The sequence below is a fragment of the Strongylocentrotus purpuratus genome, unplaced genomic scaffold (genome assembly GCF_000002235.5).
Source record: "Strongylocentrotus purpuratus isolate Spur 01 unplaced genomic scaffold, Spur_5.0 spur5_contig_841, whole genome shotgun sequence".
Lineage (NCBI taxonomy): Eukaryota > Metazoa > Echinodermata > Echinoidea > Camarodonta > Strongylocentrotidae > Strongylocentrotus > Strongylocentrotus purpuratus.
In genome coordinates, this window is record NW_022145548.1 from 353,619 (window position 1) to 367,551 (window position 13,933).

Consider the following 13,933-nt stretch of genomic DNA (forward strand, 5'->3'; position numbering starts at 1 on the left):
CATCGGCAAAAAGGATAAAGGATAAGATATCAGAGGAATTTTTGAAATCATTTATGTATATAAGGAAAAGAAGGGGACCAAGGAGAGAACCTTGAGGGACCCCACACTGTAACGCTTTTGAGGTTGATACAGAATTATCAATGGAAACAAACTGAGTTCGGTTTGAAAGGTAGTTCCTGAACCACTCCAAGGCCCTGCCTCGTACACCGTAGTGTGATAGCTTGTAGAGAAGTATTTTATGATTGACCGTGTCGAAGGCCTTGGAGAGGTCCAGGAAGATTCCAACTGTATGGGAGAAATTATCTATTGCTTTAGCGACTTTGTCTATAAATAAGAGCATAGCATGTGTTGTCGTATGTTTTTTACGAAAACCAAATTGTGAATTACTAAACAGATCACAGTCGTCAAAGAATTTTAACACACGGGTATAGACAATCTTTTCCATTATTTTTGAAAAGGGGGTTAATAAAGATATTGGTCTATAATTACCTTGTTCTCGTTTATCACCTTTTTTAAAAACTGGAACAACTTTAGCTATTTTCATTTTTGAAGGGAAAGTGCCACAAACTAGTGATAAATTAAATATATATGTTAAAGGTTTGGCAATGTGTTCACTTACATGTCTTAAAAGACTATTTGATATACCATCATATCCAGCACTTTTTTTGTTTTTAAGGTTATTAATTATATCCAATACTTCTGTCTCTTGCACTGGAACTAAGAATATAGATTGTGGGTTAGGGTCCTTTAAGAAGGAATGAAAAGGTCTCCTTGAATTGGGAATTTTACTGGCAAGGTTTGGGCCAATGTTTGTAAAGTAATTGTTCAGATTTTCCGCAATTTCTAAAGGATCTTGAGTAACAGAGACACCAGTGTTAATTTCTTGGACTGGAGATTTGATGTTATTTTTGTTTAGAGCAGTGTTTATCAGTTTCCATGTGTTATTCATGTCTTTTTTGTGGACTTCAAATTGATTAAAGAAGTATTCTTTTTTGGCAAGACGGAGAGTGGTTGTTAAAGTGTTCCTATAATTGATGTATTTTTGTTTGTTGTGATCCGTTGGAGTTGCTTTATATTTATAGAAGAGTCGATTTTTCCGATTTATACAGCGTAAAAGGAGCATAGTAATCCATGGAGCGTGCGGGATTTTTTTGTAGCTAGCACGTGCTGAGCGACTTTGTAAAGGGATATCTCTGTCATAACAATGAGTGAATATGCGAAGAAATAATTCAAAAGCCTCATTTACATCACTTTTATTTAATACGTCTAGCCAATCCATCAAACTTAGACTGTGCTTGAGCCTGTTCATATTATCTTCGGAGTGTTTGCGAAAATGTGTGCTTTGATTGTGTGAAGAATTCGTGGTGTCTAAAATGGGTAGGAAAGAAAAAACAGGAAAATGGTCGCTGATATCAGCTATTATGATACCAGAACAAGAGTTCATTGATATATTTGAGTAGATGTTATCGATGAGTGAGGCAGAAGAGTCAGTAACACGTGTAGGTTTGTTAATGAGAGGCAGGAATGATTGCGTTAACATTGTGTCGAGAAAATTTTGGCATTGCGGATTATGGTCTGCATTCAGCAGGTTTATATTAAAATCTCCCAAAATAAAACAATTTTTATTTTGAAGTTTTTTGGAAGAAAGTACAGTATTCAAGGATGTTACAAATTCTTCGTAATTTGAGTTGGGAGGTCTGTAAACAACTCCAGCAATAATGTTCTTTTTTTGGGTAATTTAATTTCAATAAAGACGGACTCGAGAGCATCTGTCGTATAATTAAATTGCGGAATTATATCAAAGTTAAAATGATTGGAGATATACATCGCTACACCTCCGCCAATCTTATTTCGTCTGTTTTGATTAATTAGTTTATATTCATGTATGTTATAATAGGAGTGAGGGTCATTACGCAACCATGTCTCTGTTAAGCCTATCACTGAAAATGGAGAATGCTGGGTATTTACAAGTTGGTGTAGCTGGTCAAAATTTTTACTTAAGCTTCTGATATTAACATTCAGTATCGAAAACTCATTTTCTTTCGTACATCTGATAGTATTAAATTGATTAACAGTAAAATATTTCGACGAGGATAATTTGGTAACAGAGTCATTTGGATCAATATGAAACAAGTACTCCGATGAATTATTATTGAGTTTATCGGCATTTTTAGTTTCGAATTCTTCAGAACTTCTCGTAGGCGGATCGTCTGTATAAATACGGGGGAGGTTAAAACCTGGATTTGTGTTTGAACTGGTAACGTTAATGAGGAAGTCGTCATTCTGCACAAAATAAAAGGGTAGCATGCTCATATCAGCCATGGATATAGATTGAAGTCAGGTATTGTTTGTCGGCACGATTAAAGTATATTATGCGGTGAATGGCAATTTGGTGCGTGGCTCTTGCACAAAAAGTAATGGGAAAAGATGAATGGAAGAAGAAAAATGTGATGAACATGGAAGAAAACACAGATTTACAACAAAAACGAAAAGGAGAAAGTAGATAACAGAGGTAAAAAATATACAAATGGTGGAGATACATGATATGGCGAGTGACTACAACCCTCAATTATTCGGTTACGGTTTATAGAGCAGTTTAAAGGTATCAAGCTAGGTATCACAGATCTGGAAAATGATTATCTGTTGTTTCGATTTCCAATATCCCATATGCATTAGATGACCTAGTTATGACACTGGTTTAACATAAACAAGTCGATACGAAGAAGCAAATACATTTCTACTCTTATTTATTCCCAATAGACATTTTAATGATAGTCTGTCTTGTGACAGAATAAGACTCATAAACAATAGTAGCCGCACTACAAGTTGAGAGATCTCTTTCACAATGCACCCGAATTCACGCATGTCTGCTAACAGAATGCACTCAGACATGTAAATTAAATCAAATTAAATCACCTGTTGCTGGCTCCGTTATTCCTCCTCAAAGCCCCCTTCCCCCCTCGCCTCCCCCCGCATGCTCTAGCTTACATTACAGGTTGCTAGGTCGATCAAGTCTGAAGCTTGTCCGACGTAGCAGCAGCCAGTATATGCAACGTAAAACCCAACAATGGAAACACAAAGACCAGGCACAGGTGAGCTATGGCTATAACGATCTACATTTTAGAAGGCTCTCCGGGAACAAACACACATACATGTAGACCCGAGTACATCATGACAAGGCCATCCTGAATAAATTACAGATGAACGTGTCTTACATAATATTATGTTGTTACGTTTCTATCATGAAATCAGCAAGAGTTCCAGCCTGCTAATGTGAGACACTTGGCTGCCGGTCGACAGGCGCGAAAACATCACGCTTATCTGTTTTTAGAATAACAATGTGTGGATGGAAATTTTTCAGGCAAGGAATGAAATCTTCACACCTGTTCCTTAAACACAAAATGTTTTTCTTTTTTTTTCTTTTTTTTTTCTTTTTCTTGAAGTCATGTAAAATTCAAAGGTAATGGAAAACTTTTTGACGGCATCATTTAAAATTCAGAATGTTTAACATCTTCAGATCATACACATTAATGTTTAACTGGCGAACAGTTTCGTCCTAAAATATGTCGCCAAATGTTCTATACTGTATGCAGTTATGTATTTACTGCAAAAAAACAAGCAAAATATTATCTAGTATAGCTTTCAATAGGAAAAAAAATAAGAAAAACAAAGGAGATAATTTTCACGTATACATACAATATCCACAACAGGAGTTCGCTTTATTTCCAAAGCCTTGGATAATTCAAAGATATAATCATTAGAGAACATTTACCACTTTGACATTTTTAGTGATCAGTCGAAGATGAAAATTAACTAGGAAATGTTTCCAATGACGTTTACGTGATATGCATAGGTAATATGACCCCTATAATATGACGTCAAATGATCTATACTGAAGGCAGTTATGTATTTACTGCAAAATAGCAAGCCGAATATTTCTAGTATTAGCTTTCAATTGGATAAACAAACCAAAAAAAACAAGTGAAAGAGATCATTTTCACTTACATACAATATCCACAACGGGAGTTTGCTTAATTTCCAAAGCCTTGGATAATTCAAAGATATAATCATAAGAGAACATTTACCACTTTGACATTTTTAGTGATCCGTCGAAGATGAAAATTAACTAGGAAATGTTTCCAATGACGTTTACGTGATATGCATGGGTAATAAAGACCCCTATAATATGACGTCAATGATCTATATTGAAAGCTGTTATGTATTAACTGCAAAAAAAGCTAGCAATATATTTTCTAGTAGCCTTCAATTGGAAGAAAGAAACAAAAACATGAAAGAGATGATCTTCGTTTTCATACAATATCAACGCAATAAACAAGGATTCGCTTTATTTCCAAAGCCTTGGACAATTTTAAAGTTATACTCATAAGAGAATATTTACAACTTTGACATTTTTAGTGATTACTCGAGGATGAAAAATGGACTTCAGTCGAAATGTTTCCAACTACGTTTAAGTAGTATGCGTGGGTAATTTTACCTCTATAATACGACGCAAATAATCTTTACTGAAAGCAGTTATGTATTTACTGCAAAAAAGCAAGCAATATATTTTCTAGTAGCTTTCCATTTGAAGAAAAAAAAAATGAGATAAAACTTGTTTTCATACAATATCCACAAACAAGAGTTTAACTTATTTTCCAAGGCCTTGGACAATTTCAAAGTTATGATCATAAGATAACATCTACCACTTTGACATTTTTAGTGATCACTCGAAGATGAAAAAAGGACTTCAAAAAGTTTCCAATTACGTTTACGTAATGTGCTTGGGTAATGGCCCCGAAAAATATGACGCAAAATGATCTATTCTGAAAGCAATTATATATTTACTGCAGAAAAAAAGCAAGCAATATATTTTCTAGTAGCTTCCAATTGGGGGAAAAAAGGAAAGTTATAATTTTCATTTACATACAATATCCACAATCAAGAGTTCGCTTTACATTCCAGAGCCTTGGACAATTTCAATGTTATAATCATAAGAGAATATTTACCACTTTGACAGGATTAGGTTTCTTTCCAGGCGTTCCAGATTCCATCCTTGGATTTTCGCGTTTGCAAAATGACTTTGGTATTGATGACTTTGATGCGCGTCATGAGATGTTTGTCACGTCGTAAATCGAACGCGATACCGGAGAGGCGACCACGTTCTCGTTTTAGCATCGGTGGGAGGTCCGTTCTGACGGTGATTTTGCTCTTTTGCTTGTCGGAGTCGCTTGCTCTCTGGGTCCCATCGGGTTGTCTTGGGCGGGGTTTCTCAAAGGCGTGTAGGATTCTTTCCCTGTCACGCATCCTCGCGAATCTGACGATCAATGGGTTGGGGCTTTCGTCGTCGGGTTTATGATGACGCGGGGCAGGCAAACGATGAGCGTTGACGAGTGGAATCTGCGTGGATTCTTCCAATTGAATGCCTAGAAGACCAGAGAAAACCGTGGCAGCTACCGTATACGCGTTTTCTTCCCGGACTTGCTTAGCTCCATAAATCAGTAGATTGAGCTTGCGGTCGTGAATCTCTTGGAGGGTCAATTTTTCTGCTAACTCCTGGACCAGCTTGTGATACTCCACTACCATCTTCGGGATCGCTTTTTCCTCGATGTCAGACACTCTGCGAGTTGTGTCGTCCATGGCGGTCTCCAGGTCAGCAACTTTCACCTTTGTAGTAGCAAGCTCATTTCTGAAGTCACTGATATCACTTAATACTTTATCAAGCTTCTTATTTATTACCACATTCGCTTCGCACACCGCTACCTTAACTGTCGAGGATATTGACTCTAGAATTGAACTCACGTCAGCGGAGGGGTCAGCCTTGCTTGGTGGCGCTTGCAGACAAGTGGGGGACACAATAGATGACGTATGGCGATGCGTTGCTGCTATGTCGGGCGTAAGATAAGATGACTCGATGGGATCGGAGTAGGCTTCGGGGCGGGAAGCGGCAGGCTTGGTTCTGGCCGCATTCGGTGTGGTTAGATCCATCTTGGGCATGTTGGGCGAGCCTGACAAATGCTCACCTTTTTTGCCACTTTTTGCTCGCAAGTTGTAATTTTTTTGTGTGGCTTCTTGTTGAGGTCGTTGAGAAGACAACTTTCGTGCTTGCATTTTTTCGGTTTGCTTGTTTTTAGCGAGGGTTGGTCAAAAGCGAGAGAGAGCTAGAGCGTGCTCATTACTCCGTCGCCGCCATCTTAGTCTCCACTTCTTGATCATTTTGAAGCGCAATTTTTTTAGGGCTTCAATATTACCCAATATCACGGACACTGATAACACGTAGGACCGTGCTTCTTAGATTTAACTTTATTGAACAATGCCTTTAAAGCCATATCACCCTTTTGGAAAATTCACAATACAGAGGCTATTTTCAATTTACAGTGGACTTTTGAGACAAACCTCTCCCTTAGCCACAACTCCCCCCCCCCCCCCCCCCCCTGCATTTGCCAGATGAGAACACCTTTGGAGCTACTACATAACACAAGGGTTTTCAGACAAAAATACAAAGGGTAACTTCTCCAGGAAAAAGAGCAACCACAAAGGTAATGAATAAATTCATGCACGCTTTCAACCTGCAAAGTTGGTTTAGTCCTCACAACAACCCTGTTAGATGCAGCGAGGCCACATTTCAGTCGGTTTGAACCTTGACCTTGAAAACCTTGGTAGGTCCTTTCAGCAGCTCCTAACAGCTATCCCATAATGATGATATGCTGTACTCAGAGTGAACTGAGGTGCCACAGTGAAGTAAGTAATTTCATTATCACATAATGTGTGAGCATACACAGTGGGAGCGATTGTGCCTCTTGTGTTTTAAAGCACATAGTAGTGGGCTCTCATGGGGAATTCCGAAACATTCGGTGTTTACCTAATAATGGAGGTACCACGGCACCACTGGTTTGCTGAGTGCGAGACTTGTACACCCATCAACGGTATTTCCACCAAGTCTGATGTCAGCGAATAATGACCTACTGCACACGGAAACTGACGACCATCTCCTTTTACAGCATGTGAGACCCAACAGAGCGGGACCAAAGATAAATAAAGTCTGCCAGGAAGCCTGACACCCCCAGCCCCTGTCTACTCTCCCGCTGATACCACCTCCCTGTTTACTTACCTGTTGAGAGTGGTTTAAGGAGTATTCTGTAGGTGCCATCGTCAAGGAAACGATCAAGCTGCTCTAGATAACCCAAGATCATCTCTTTAGGTTTCCCAATCTACAGAGAGGAAAGACAGAGAGAGAGAGAGCGGGAGAGAGGAGAGCAAGAGAGATAAATTAAGAGAGAAAGAGATAGAGAGAGAGGAAAGAGAGAGAGAGATAGGGAGGAGAAGGTGGAGAGGCAAGAGAGGGGAAAGAGGGAGAGAGAAAGGGATAGAGAGAGAGCAAGAGGACAGAGAGAGAGAGAGAGAAAGGGAGAGAGGGAGAGCAAGAGAAATTAATTAAGAGAGAAAGGGATAGAGAGAGACAGAGAGAGAGATAGATTAAGAAAGAAAAAGAGAAATAGGGATAAAATCATGTAGTTTATTTTTTACTCTCATCTAAATACAGACAAACTTTAGGATTATGACATTATATACATGTATTGCTCTAATAGCTCACAACACTTTAATCACCAATGTACCATTACATTATTCCTCACTCAAGAAACAAGTATTTTGTTAGTTTACACTTTGATTCTTTGGAGTGACGGATGTTTCTTCTTGATACAAAATTTTATTCAAAATTTGAAAAAAATCCCCTAGAGAAAAAGCAAATTGGGGGTTGCTTTCGTCCGGAGATCACTATTAATAGTTTTTATTGCCGAAATAAAGAGAGGCAGCACATTAGGTGATGCGTCAAAAATATCGATACCAGCAGGCTGCCGCCTCACGTATTGGCGCATCGAGGCTGCAATTACGGCCGAAGCCTGGCTGGGGCAATTATTTTTCACTTATTAGCCCAGCCGGCTTGCGCCAGGCTGGGATCTGAGGCTCGGTTTCCATTCGAAAGGCGGCAGCCGGCGCATGCTTTTGAATGCCATTTCCTACCGCCAGCGGTAGCCGGCTGAGCTAATTTAAAAAATGCAGCCAGGACGCACAAGTGCAGTTAGCTGCCGCTGGCTGGTATATTTATTTTTGACGCCTCGCCTTACTACATACCTCTGCCAAGTCATTGAGTATCTGTGCCGAGTCCTTGTAAACATCGTTGTTTGTCTCAGTGTCACTGACATGTGGGGTGATTATCGGCAGGAGGTCCCAAGCTACTGTCTCCACCAGAGCCTGAGTATGAAGGTCAAAGTTCAAATGCATGGTACATTTATAAATACAGGTCGATGCATCCTCATCATCTCCATCATTATCACCATCATCTTCATCAATCATTAGCCTCCTCCTCCTCCTCCTCTTCATCATCACCGCTATCATCACCACCATCACCATTACCATCATCATCATCAATCATTAGCCTCCTCCTTGTCATCATCAAAATCATCCTTAGGATACTTACAACAGTATTTTTATAAAACATAATAAGCGTGATACAGCACCTTTGTAGAATATGTGTGATTCTGCCTAGAATACTAAGTGACCCAAAATCGCTTGCACTATAATGAATGGCTTTTTTTTGTTAACCCTTACTGTGAAACATATTCTAAACTAAAGAGATGATTGGTAATACAAAATCAAAGACTAGAATTGAAGAGAGGAAGACATACTGAAGCCAAAACGAGACAAGCAACTAAAGACAAAAGAATCAGTATGTCTCCCTTCAATGCAACGTCCCTTCTTCAATCAATGGAATGCCTCTTCTGCCATATTAAAGGTAGAGATCAGTTCTGGTCATGCAATTGTTTTGTGAAATAAACGGTCAGAAAAGGTTGATCGTCTAGCATATAAGTATTGGTGTGTACTGCAAGGTTCTAGAATTATCAAAATGAAATTTGGCCCAGTCTTGGTAAAGTTACAATAATAGATATAATAATCTACCAAATATATCAATTAGTAGGCAGTTTCCCGGCAAAATTTGTATCATCACCTATTAGTCAAAACATATTCTTTCACATGATTGGTAATAAGAGCTTCCATTTCATTTTTGAGAGGGGTGCATTTCCAAAACTGGTCTTTACCTTGAAACAATGAAACAAACAGTGTAAAGACTCCACACAATCAACACAAGAAAGGCTATTTATGAATCTTTTCAACTATCTTGTGATAAAGATGAGGCTAAGATACAGGCCCATTGAGGTCCCATTAAGAACATTGGCATCATTTTACGAAACCATCATAAGGACAAGATCACCAATATCCCATCGAAACACATGTGAATTTCACACGTGTTTCAATGGGTTGTCAGCAAACTTGCACTTCTGACGTTTTTGTGAGACGCTACCCTGTTGCCTGTACAGCCAAACCTGGGGGGTGTTTCACAAAGATCCTAAGTTGAACTGATCTCTAAGTTGGACTTAAAGGTAAAGACCAGTTATGGTCAAGCGATTGCATTGTGAAAGAAACGTTGGGGAATCGATCAGAAAAGGTTGATCATCTAGCATCTAGCATCTGCAAGGTTCTGGAATCATCAAAATGATAAGAAATTTGGCCCATTCTTCGTAAAGTTACAAGCACTATACACAAAAAGATGTATATGGGACTACCCTATATCTCTCACAAACCATGAGAGAAACAAATTTACCAAATATATGAATTAGTAGGCGGTTTCCCGGCAAATTTTTTATCATTATGTATTAGTCAAAACATATTCTTTCACATGATTGGTAATGAAAGATTCCATTTCATTTTTTGAAATTGGGGCGTTTCCAATACTGGTCTTTACCTTTAACATTTATGGAAAGCCGTTAGCATCTATGAAAATATTTTTCACAAGTTATTTTAAAAGGCATAAAATGTTGATTCCTATCATTCATATTTTCTATTATCAAGGTGATTTCATGTTCTTGACGTGGAGTTTATAAAAAGTCAAAAATACTTGAATTTTTCGCTTTTGAATATATTTTATTTCAAGGCTACAAATGGCTCTCTATAATTTTTAAGTCCAACTTAGAGTTAATTTCGTCTTAGAATCTTTGTGAACCCCCCCCCCCCCCCTGATCAACTCACCTTATAACTGCCATTCTGTAGAATTTCAAGGACTGCACTGGTCTCTTCTCTATCCACCAGCTCTCGGACAGCTCCGAGAAAGATAGACGGTTCCCATGATGACTGGTCTTCAAGCTGGTGGCAAGAAACATTAAGAGAGAAAAACAGTAGGAGGTTTTGATCAAGATGTTCTCTATATTAAACAAAAATGTTTACAAAATAATTGGAAATATGAAAGACTCTGCTCTACATTTTTCCCCACTCCAGCAAAGCATATAGAGAGTCAATGCTAATTCGTATTGACCTCTAGCACTGCACTACGTGTTAATAGGCAGCATTTGCACACATGAATAGTCAATACACTCTCAATACACAAATGCACACAATCATGCCGATGTAGCTGATCAGCAAGTTTGACAGTAGACTTACAATTTAAATTTTAAATTATTCTTTCTAATATTGGTAAGTTACAAAAATTGTATTTTACTGCTATTTGTCACTAAAGTACTGATTTTGAGTGAAATCAGTTGAGTTTTGTACTGTGGTGTTTGAAATGTTGAGAATCAATAGCACAGCTTTTGATACACGGCCAGGATAGTAATGCAGCTATGTGTGGTTTTTCCTCACAAGTTATGAATAAAATTAGATCTAGTCAATTAATATACAATCCCAACTGCCCAAGAGCTGGACAACTGAACGTGCTAATCATGCACTTTCACACCATGCACTTTAAAACGTGTTAAAAGAAGAGCAAAGAGAAGACTTATGTGGAAAGCGCTTTATATCCAGTGGATACGGGACTATAGACTATATATAAATTGCAACTATCATTAATACAGGTAGTGATTTTGGAGAAAACATGCATCATGTGTAGCACTAGCAGAGACAAACTTTGTATTCATTGTGTACATTAGTGCGCAATGTGTGCAATTGCTGCCTGATCTCAGCAGAGCATAGAGACTAAAGAGTCACTCAATACTAATGCGGCTCTAGGCTAGCGCTGTACTACATGCTAAGAGGCAGCAATTGCACATACGCATGAATAGTCAATACACTTATTGAACACAATGAAGACGATGTGGCTGATCGGCAAGTTTGACAGTATAGACTCACGATTTGAATTTTCAAATTATTCTTTCTAACATCGGTAAGTTGAAAAAAATTGTATTTTACTGCTATTTAGATCTAGATCTAGGTCTAGATCTAGGTAGTCTAGGTGTCATCAATTGTCACTAAAGTACCCATTTTTAGTGAAATCAGTTGACTTTTGTACAGTGGTGTTTGAAATGTTGAGAATCAATAGAACAGTTTTTAATTCACAGCCAGTCCATGATAGTTAATGCAGCTATGCGTGGCCAGCGCCAGGCTCAGCTCAGCTCAGCTCAGCTCAGCTCAAGCTCAACACACAGTCACACTGTCTGGACTAACCTGCTAACAAAATAAGGAACATGTGGGGCAATAGCGAAATTGTAAACTCTAATGAAATTCATCTTTCTACAGTGGAAAACAGATGGTATGTAATCGGGAGCATCTTTTTTATGTAGATATCTATATCTTCTTCTACGAAATTATGCACAAAGTTGCACATAACTTACGAAATTGTCAGCAAGCTTCTTCAATTCTGCCGCCATTCTATATTCTTTCTGGATCCCTCAGTCGGTTGGTCGGGCGCATGCAACACATGCACAGCGCGCATGTTCATACAGTACATCAATAGGGAAATCCCCTCGATTCTCTTCGTTATGGGTCATCATCACCACCATCGGGACGATGATGGTTCTTATCAAACTGACATCAAACTATAGATCTCTAGATGTATCGTGCAGGACCGAGACCACTTTTTTTTAAGGAGATGAACATTTGTTATTATAGTTTTTTTTTTTAAATCTCAGTTGTAATATGTCTGTATGTTTTAAACTTTTTATTAGAGAATGGCCAATTAACGAACATAATCGTCGATCATCATCATCATCATCATCATCATCATCATCATCATCATCATCATCATCATCATCATCATCATCATCAATCATCATCAATCATCATCACCAAAAACAACGAATTACAACTTACATCAGAGTAAACCAGATCAACATACATCGAAATGTCATGATTTTGTGATATTTATAGAGTACAATAGATTAAAACACGTCTGTACTAGTTTGGCCAGGAGGGATTAGACCACCCAGCGTGGTCACTGACAGGTGATTATCTCATCAACTCAGCTCTCAATTAACATTAGAAAAAGAGGATCATGGGGGACCAACGGGCACCACTGAGCATTGTTTTCTATATAGAGGGAGAGCAACAAGTAGGTCAAGTGCAGTGGGGCTTTAAAAGGGTTAAAAGGGGACGTTCAGGTTATAAGCTGAATACTGATTCTTGTTAATCGGCAAGCAAATATGAGAACAAAAGGGAAATGATGGTTAATGACAGCCTGCATGCTATCCCTGGCATCCAAATTATCATATGCAATAGTTTTAAACTCACACAATTTAGTAAGTGAAGTATAAGGTTTCGATAGAAGCTATATTGTTACTATTTTTCATGGTTTGGCAGTTTTGATTGTACTTGAAACAGAGCATCCGATATACCCGAGATCAACATACAGGCCTACCCTGTCAGAATAAATAGATAAATAAAGAAATAGATATATAGAGCTCTTTCCCAATTAAAGCATGTAGGTCTTTGTTGAGCCCTAGCGTATGCGTTGCCAGTTAAAATTAATGTCAGAGGTAAAAATATCAGAGGTAATAACGTCAGAGTTAATTGACGACATGATGAGAGAGAGAGATGGGGGAGAAAGAGAGAGAGAGAGAGAGAGAGAGAGAGAGAGATATATATATATATATAGAGAGAGAGAGAGAGATAGAGAGAGAGAGAGAGAGAGAGAGAGAGAGAGAGATGGGAGTGAGAGATAGAGAGAAAGATAGACAGACAGAGAGAGAAAGAGAGAGCCTGAGAGAGATAGACAGACAGAGAAAGAGAGAGAGAGAGAGAGATAGTGTAGTTTTGAGGAAGAGAGGGGAGAGAAAGGAGGAAAGAATAGGAAATAGTGAGAGTGTGTGTGAGTTAAACTCAACTATAATGTCTACAAACTTTCGTTTTGTCAAAGAATAATATTGCGTGGTTTGATTTTTGACCTGTTATTGCTGGTAATAAAAAGGCATATTTTCACTTTACTGTACGTAGAAAAAATATAATGTAATTACTTATTACCAATTTTCAACTAAATTCTTTCCTGACAATAAGTTGGAGGAACATGATTTCATTTTACACATCCTTCAGTAGATTTAGGGAGAGAAAATGTATAAAAACTCACCTCTTTGACCATGATCAACAACTTCTTTGATTATTTTTATGTAAAGCGCTGTGAAACAACAGTCGATTTATAAGAGCGCTATATAAATGATTTTATTATATTGTATTGTATTGAAACTCAATTGGCATACCTTGAGTACAAACATACTATGGTGTTTTGTAATCTAGTTTATCATCACTTAAAAAGGCGTTAGATAACAGGAGCGATTTGCATCTACGCTTCTTTCTTTTTTAATTAATTTTTGTTTTATGTATTTGTTCTTCTTTTATTTTTGCCTCTGTTTGACAAATTTATTCCAGTGCGTGTCGATTTTCATTAAAAACCCTTCAGGCCGGTCATATTAATAACTGTCATTACATAGCATGTCAGCTCTAATCACATAGATAATACTCGCTGCAGTGGTGAATACAATTACCCGGAAACGTGGCGTCAATCACAGCGGATGAGTTGGACATGGGGTCATTCAACAATGTCAAATTTCATATGTATTGATTGGAAACTAAAAATACCCACAAAACCTAATGAACATGATCAGCAAGAGGCAGACAA

The 13,933-nt window shown here is 38.1% G+C and overlaps 1 protein-coding gene across 1 annotated transcript in view; it reads right to left on the minus strand.

The window, feature by feature from the left end:
• Positions 1-11,747, minus strand: part of LOC586208 (glomulin) — a 29,356-nt gene extending 17,609 nt beyond the window's left edge. Inside the window, exons 1-4 of the mRNA XM_030989016.1 lie at positions 11,658-11,747; positions 10,084-10,197; positions 8,131-8,250; positions 7,109-7,208 (exon numbers count right to left, since the gene is read on the minus strand). Of these exons, the coding sequence (XP_030844876.1) occupies positions 7,109-7,208; positions 8,131-8,250; positions 10,084-10,197; positions 11,658-11,693 (370 nt within the window). The 5' untranslated portion in view covers positions 11,694-11,747. The remainder of the gene's footprint in view (positions 1-7,108; positions 7,209-8,130; positions 8,251-10,083; positions 10,198-11,657) is intronic.
• Positions 11,748-13,933: the final 2,186 nt, after the last annotated feature.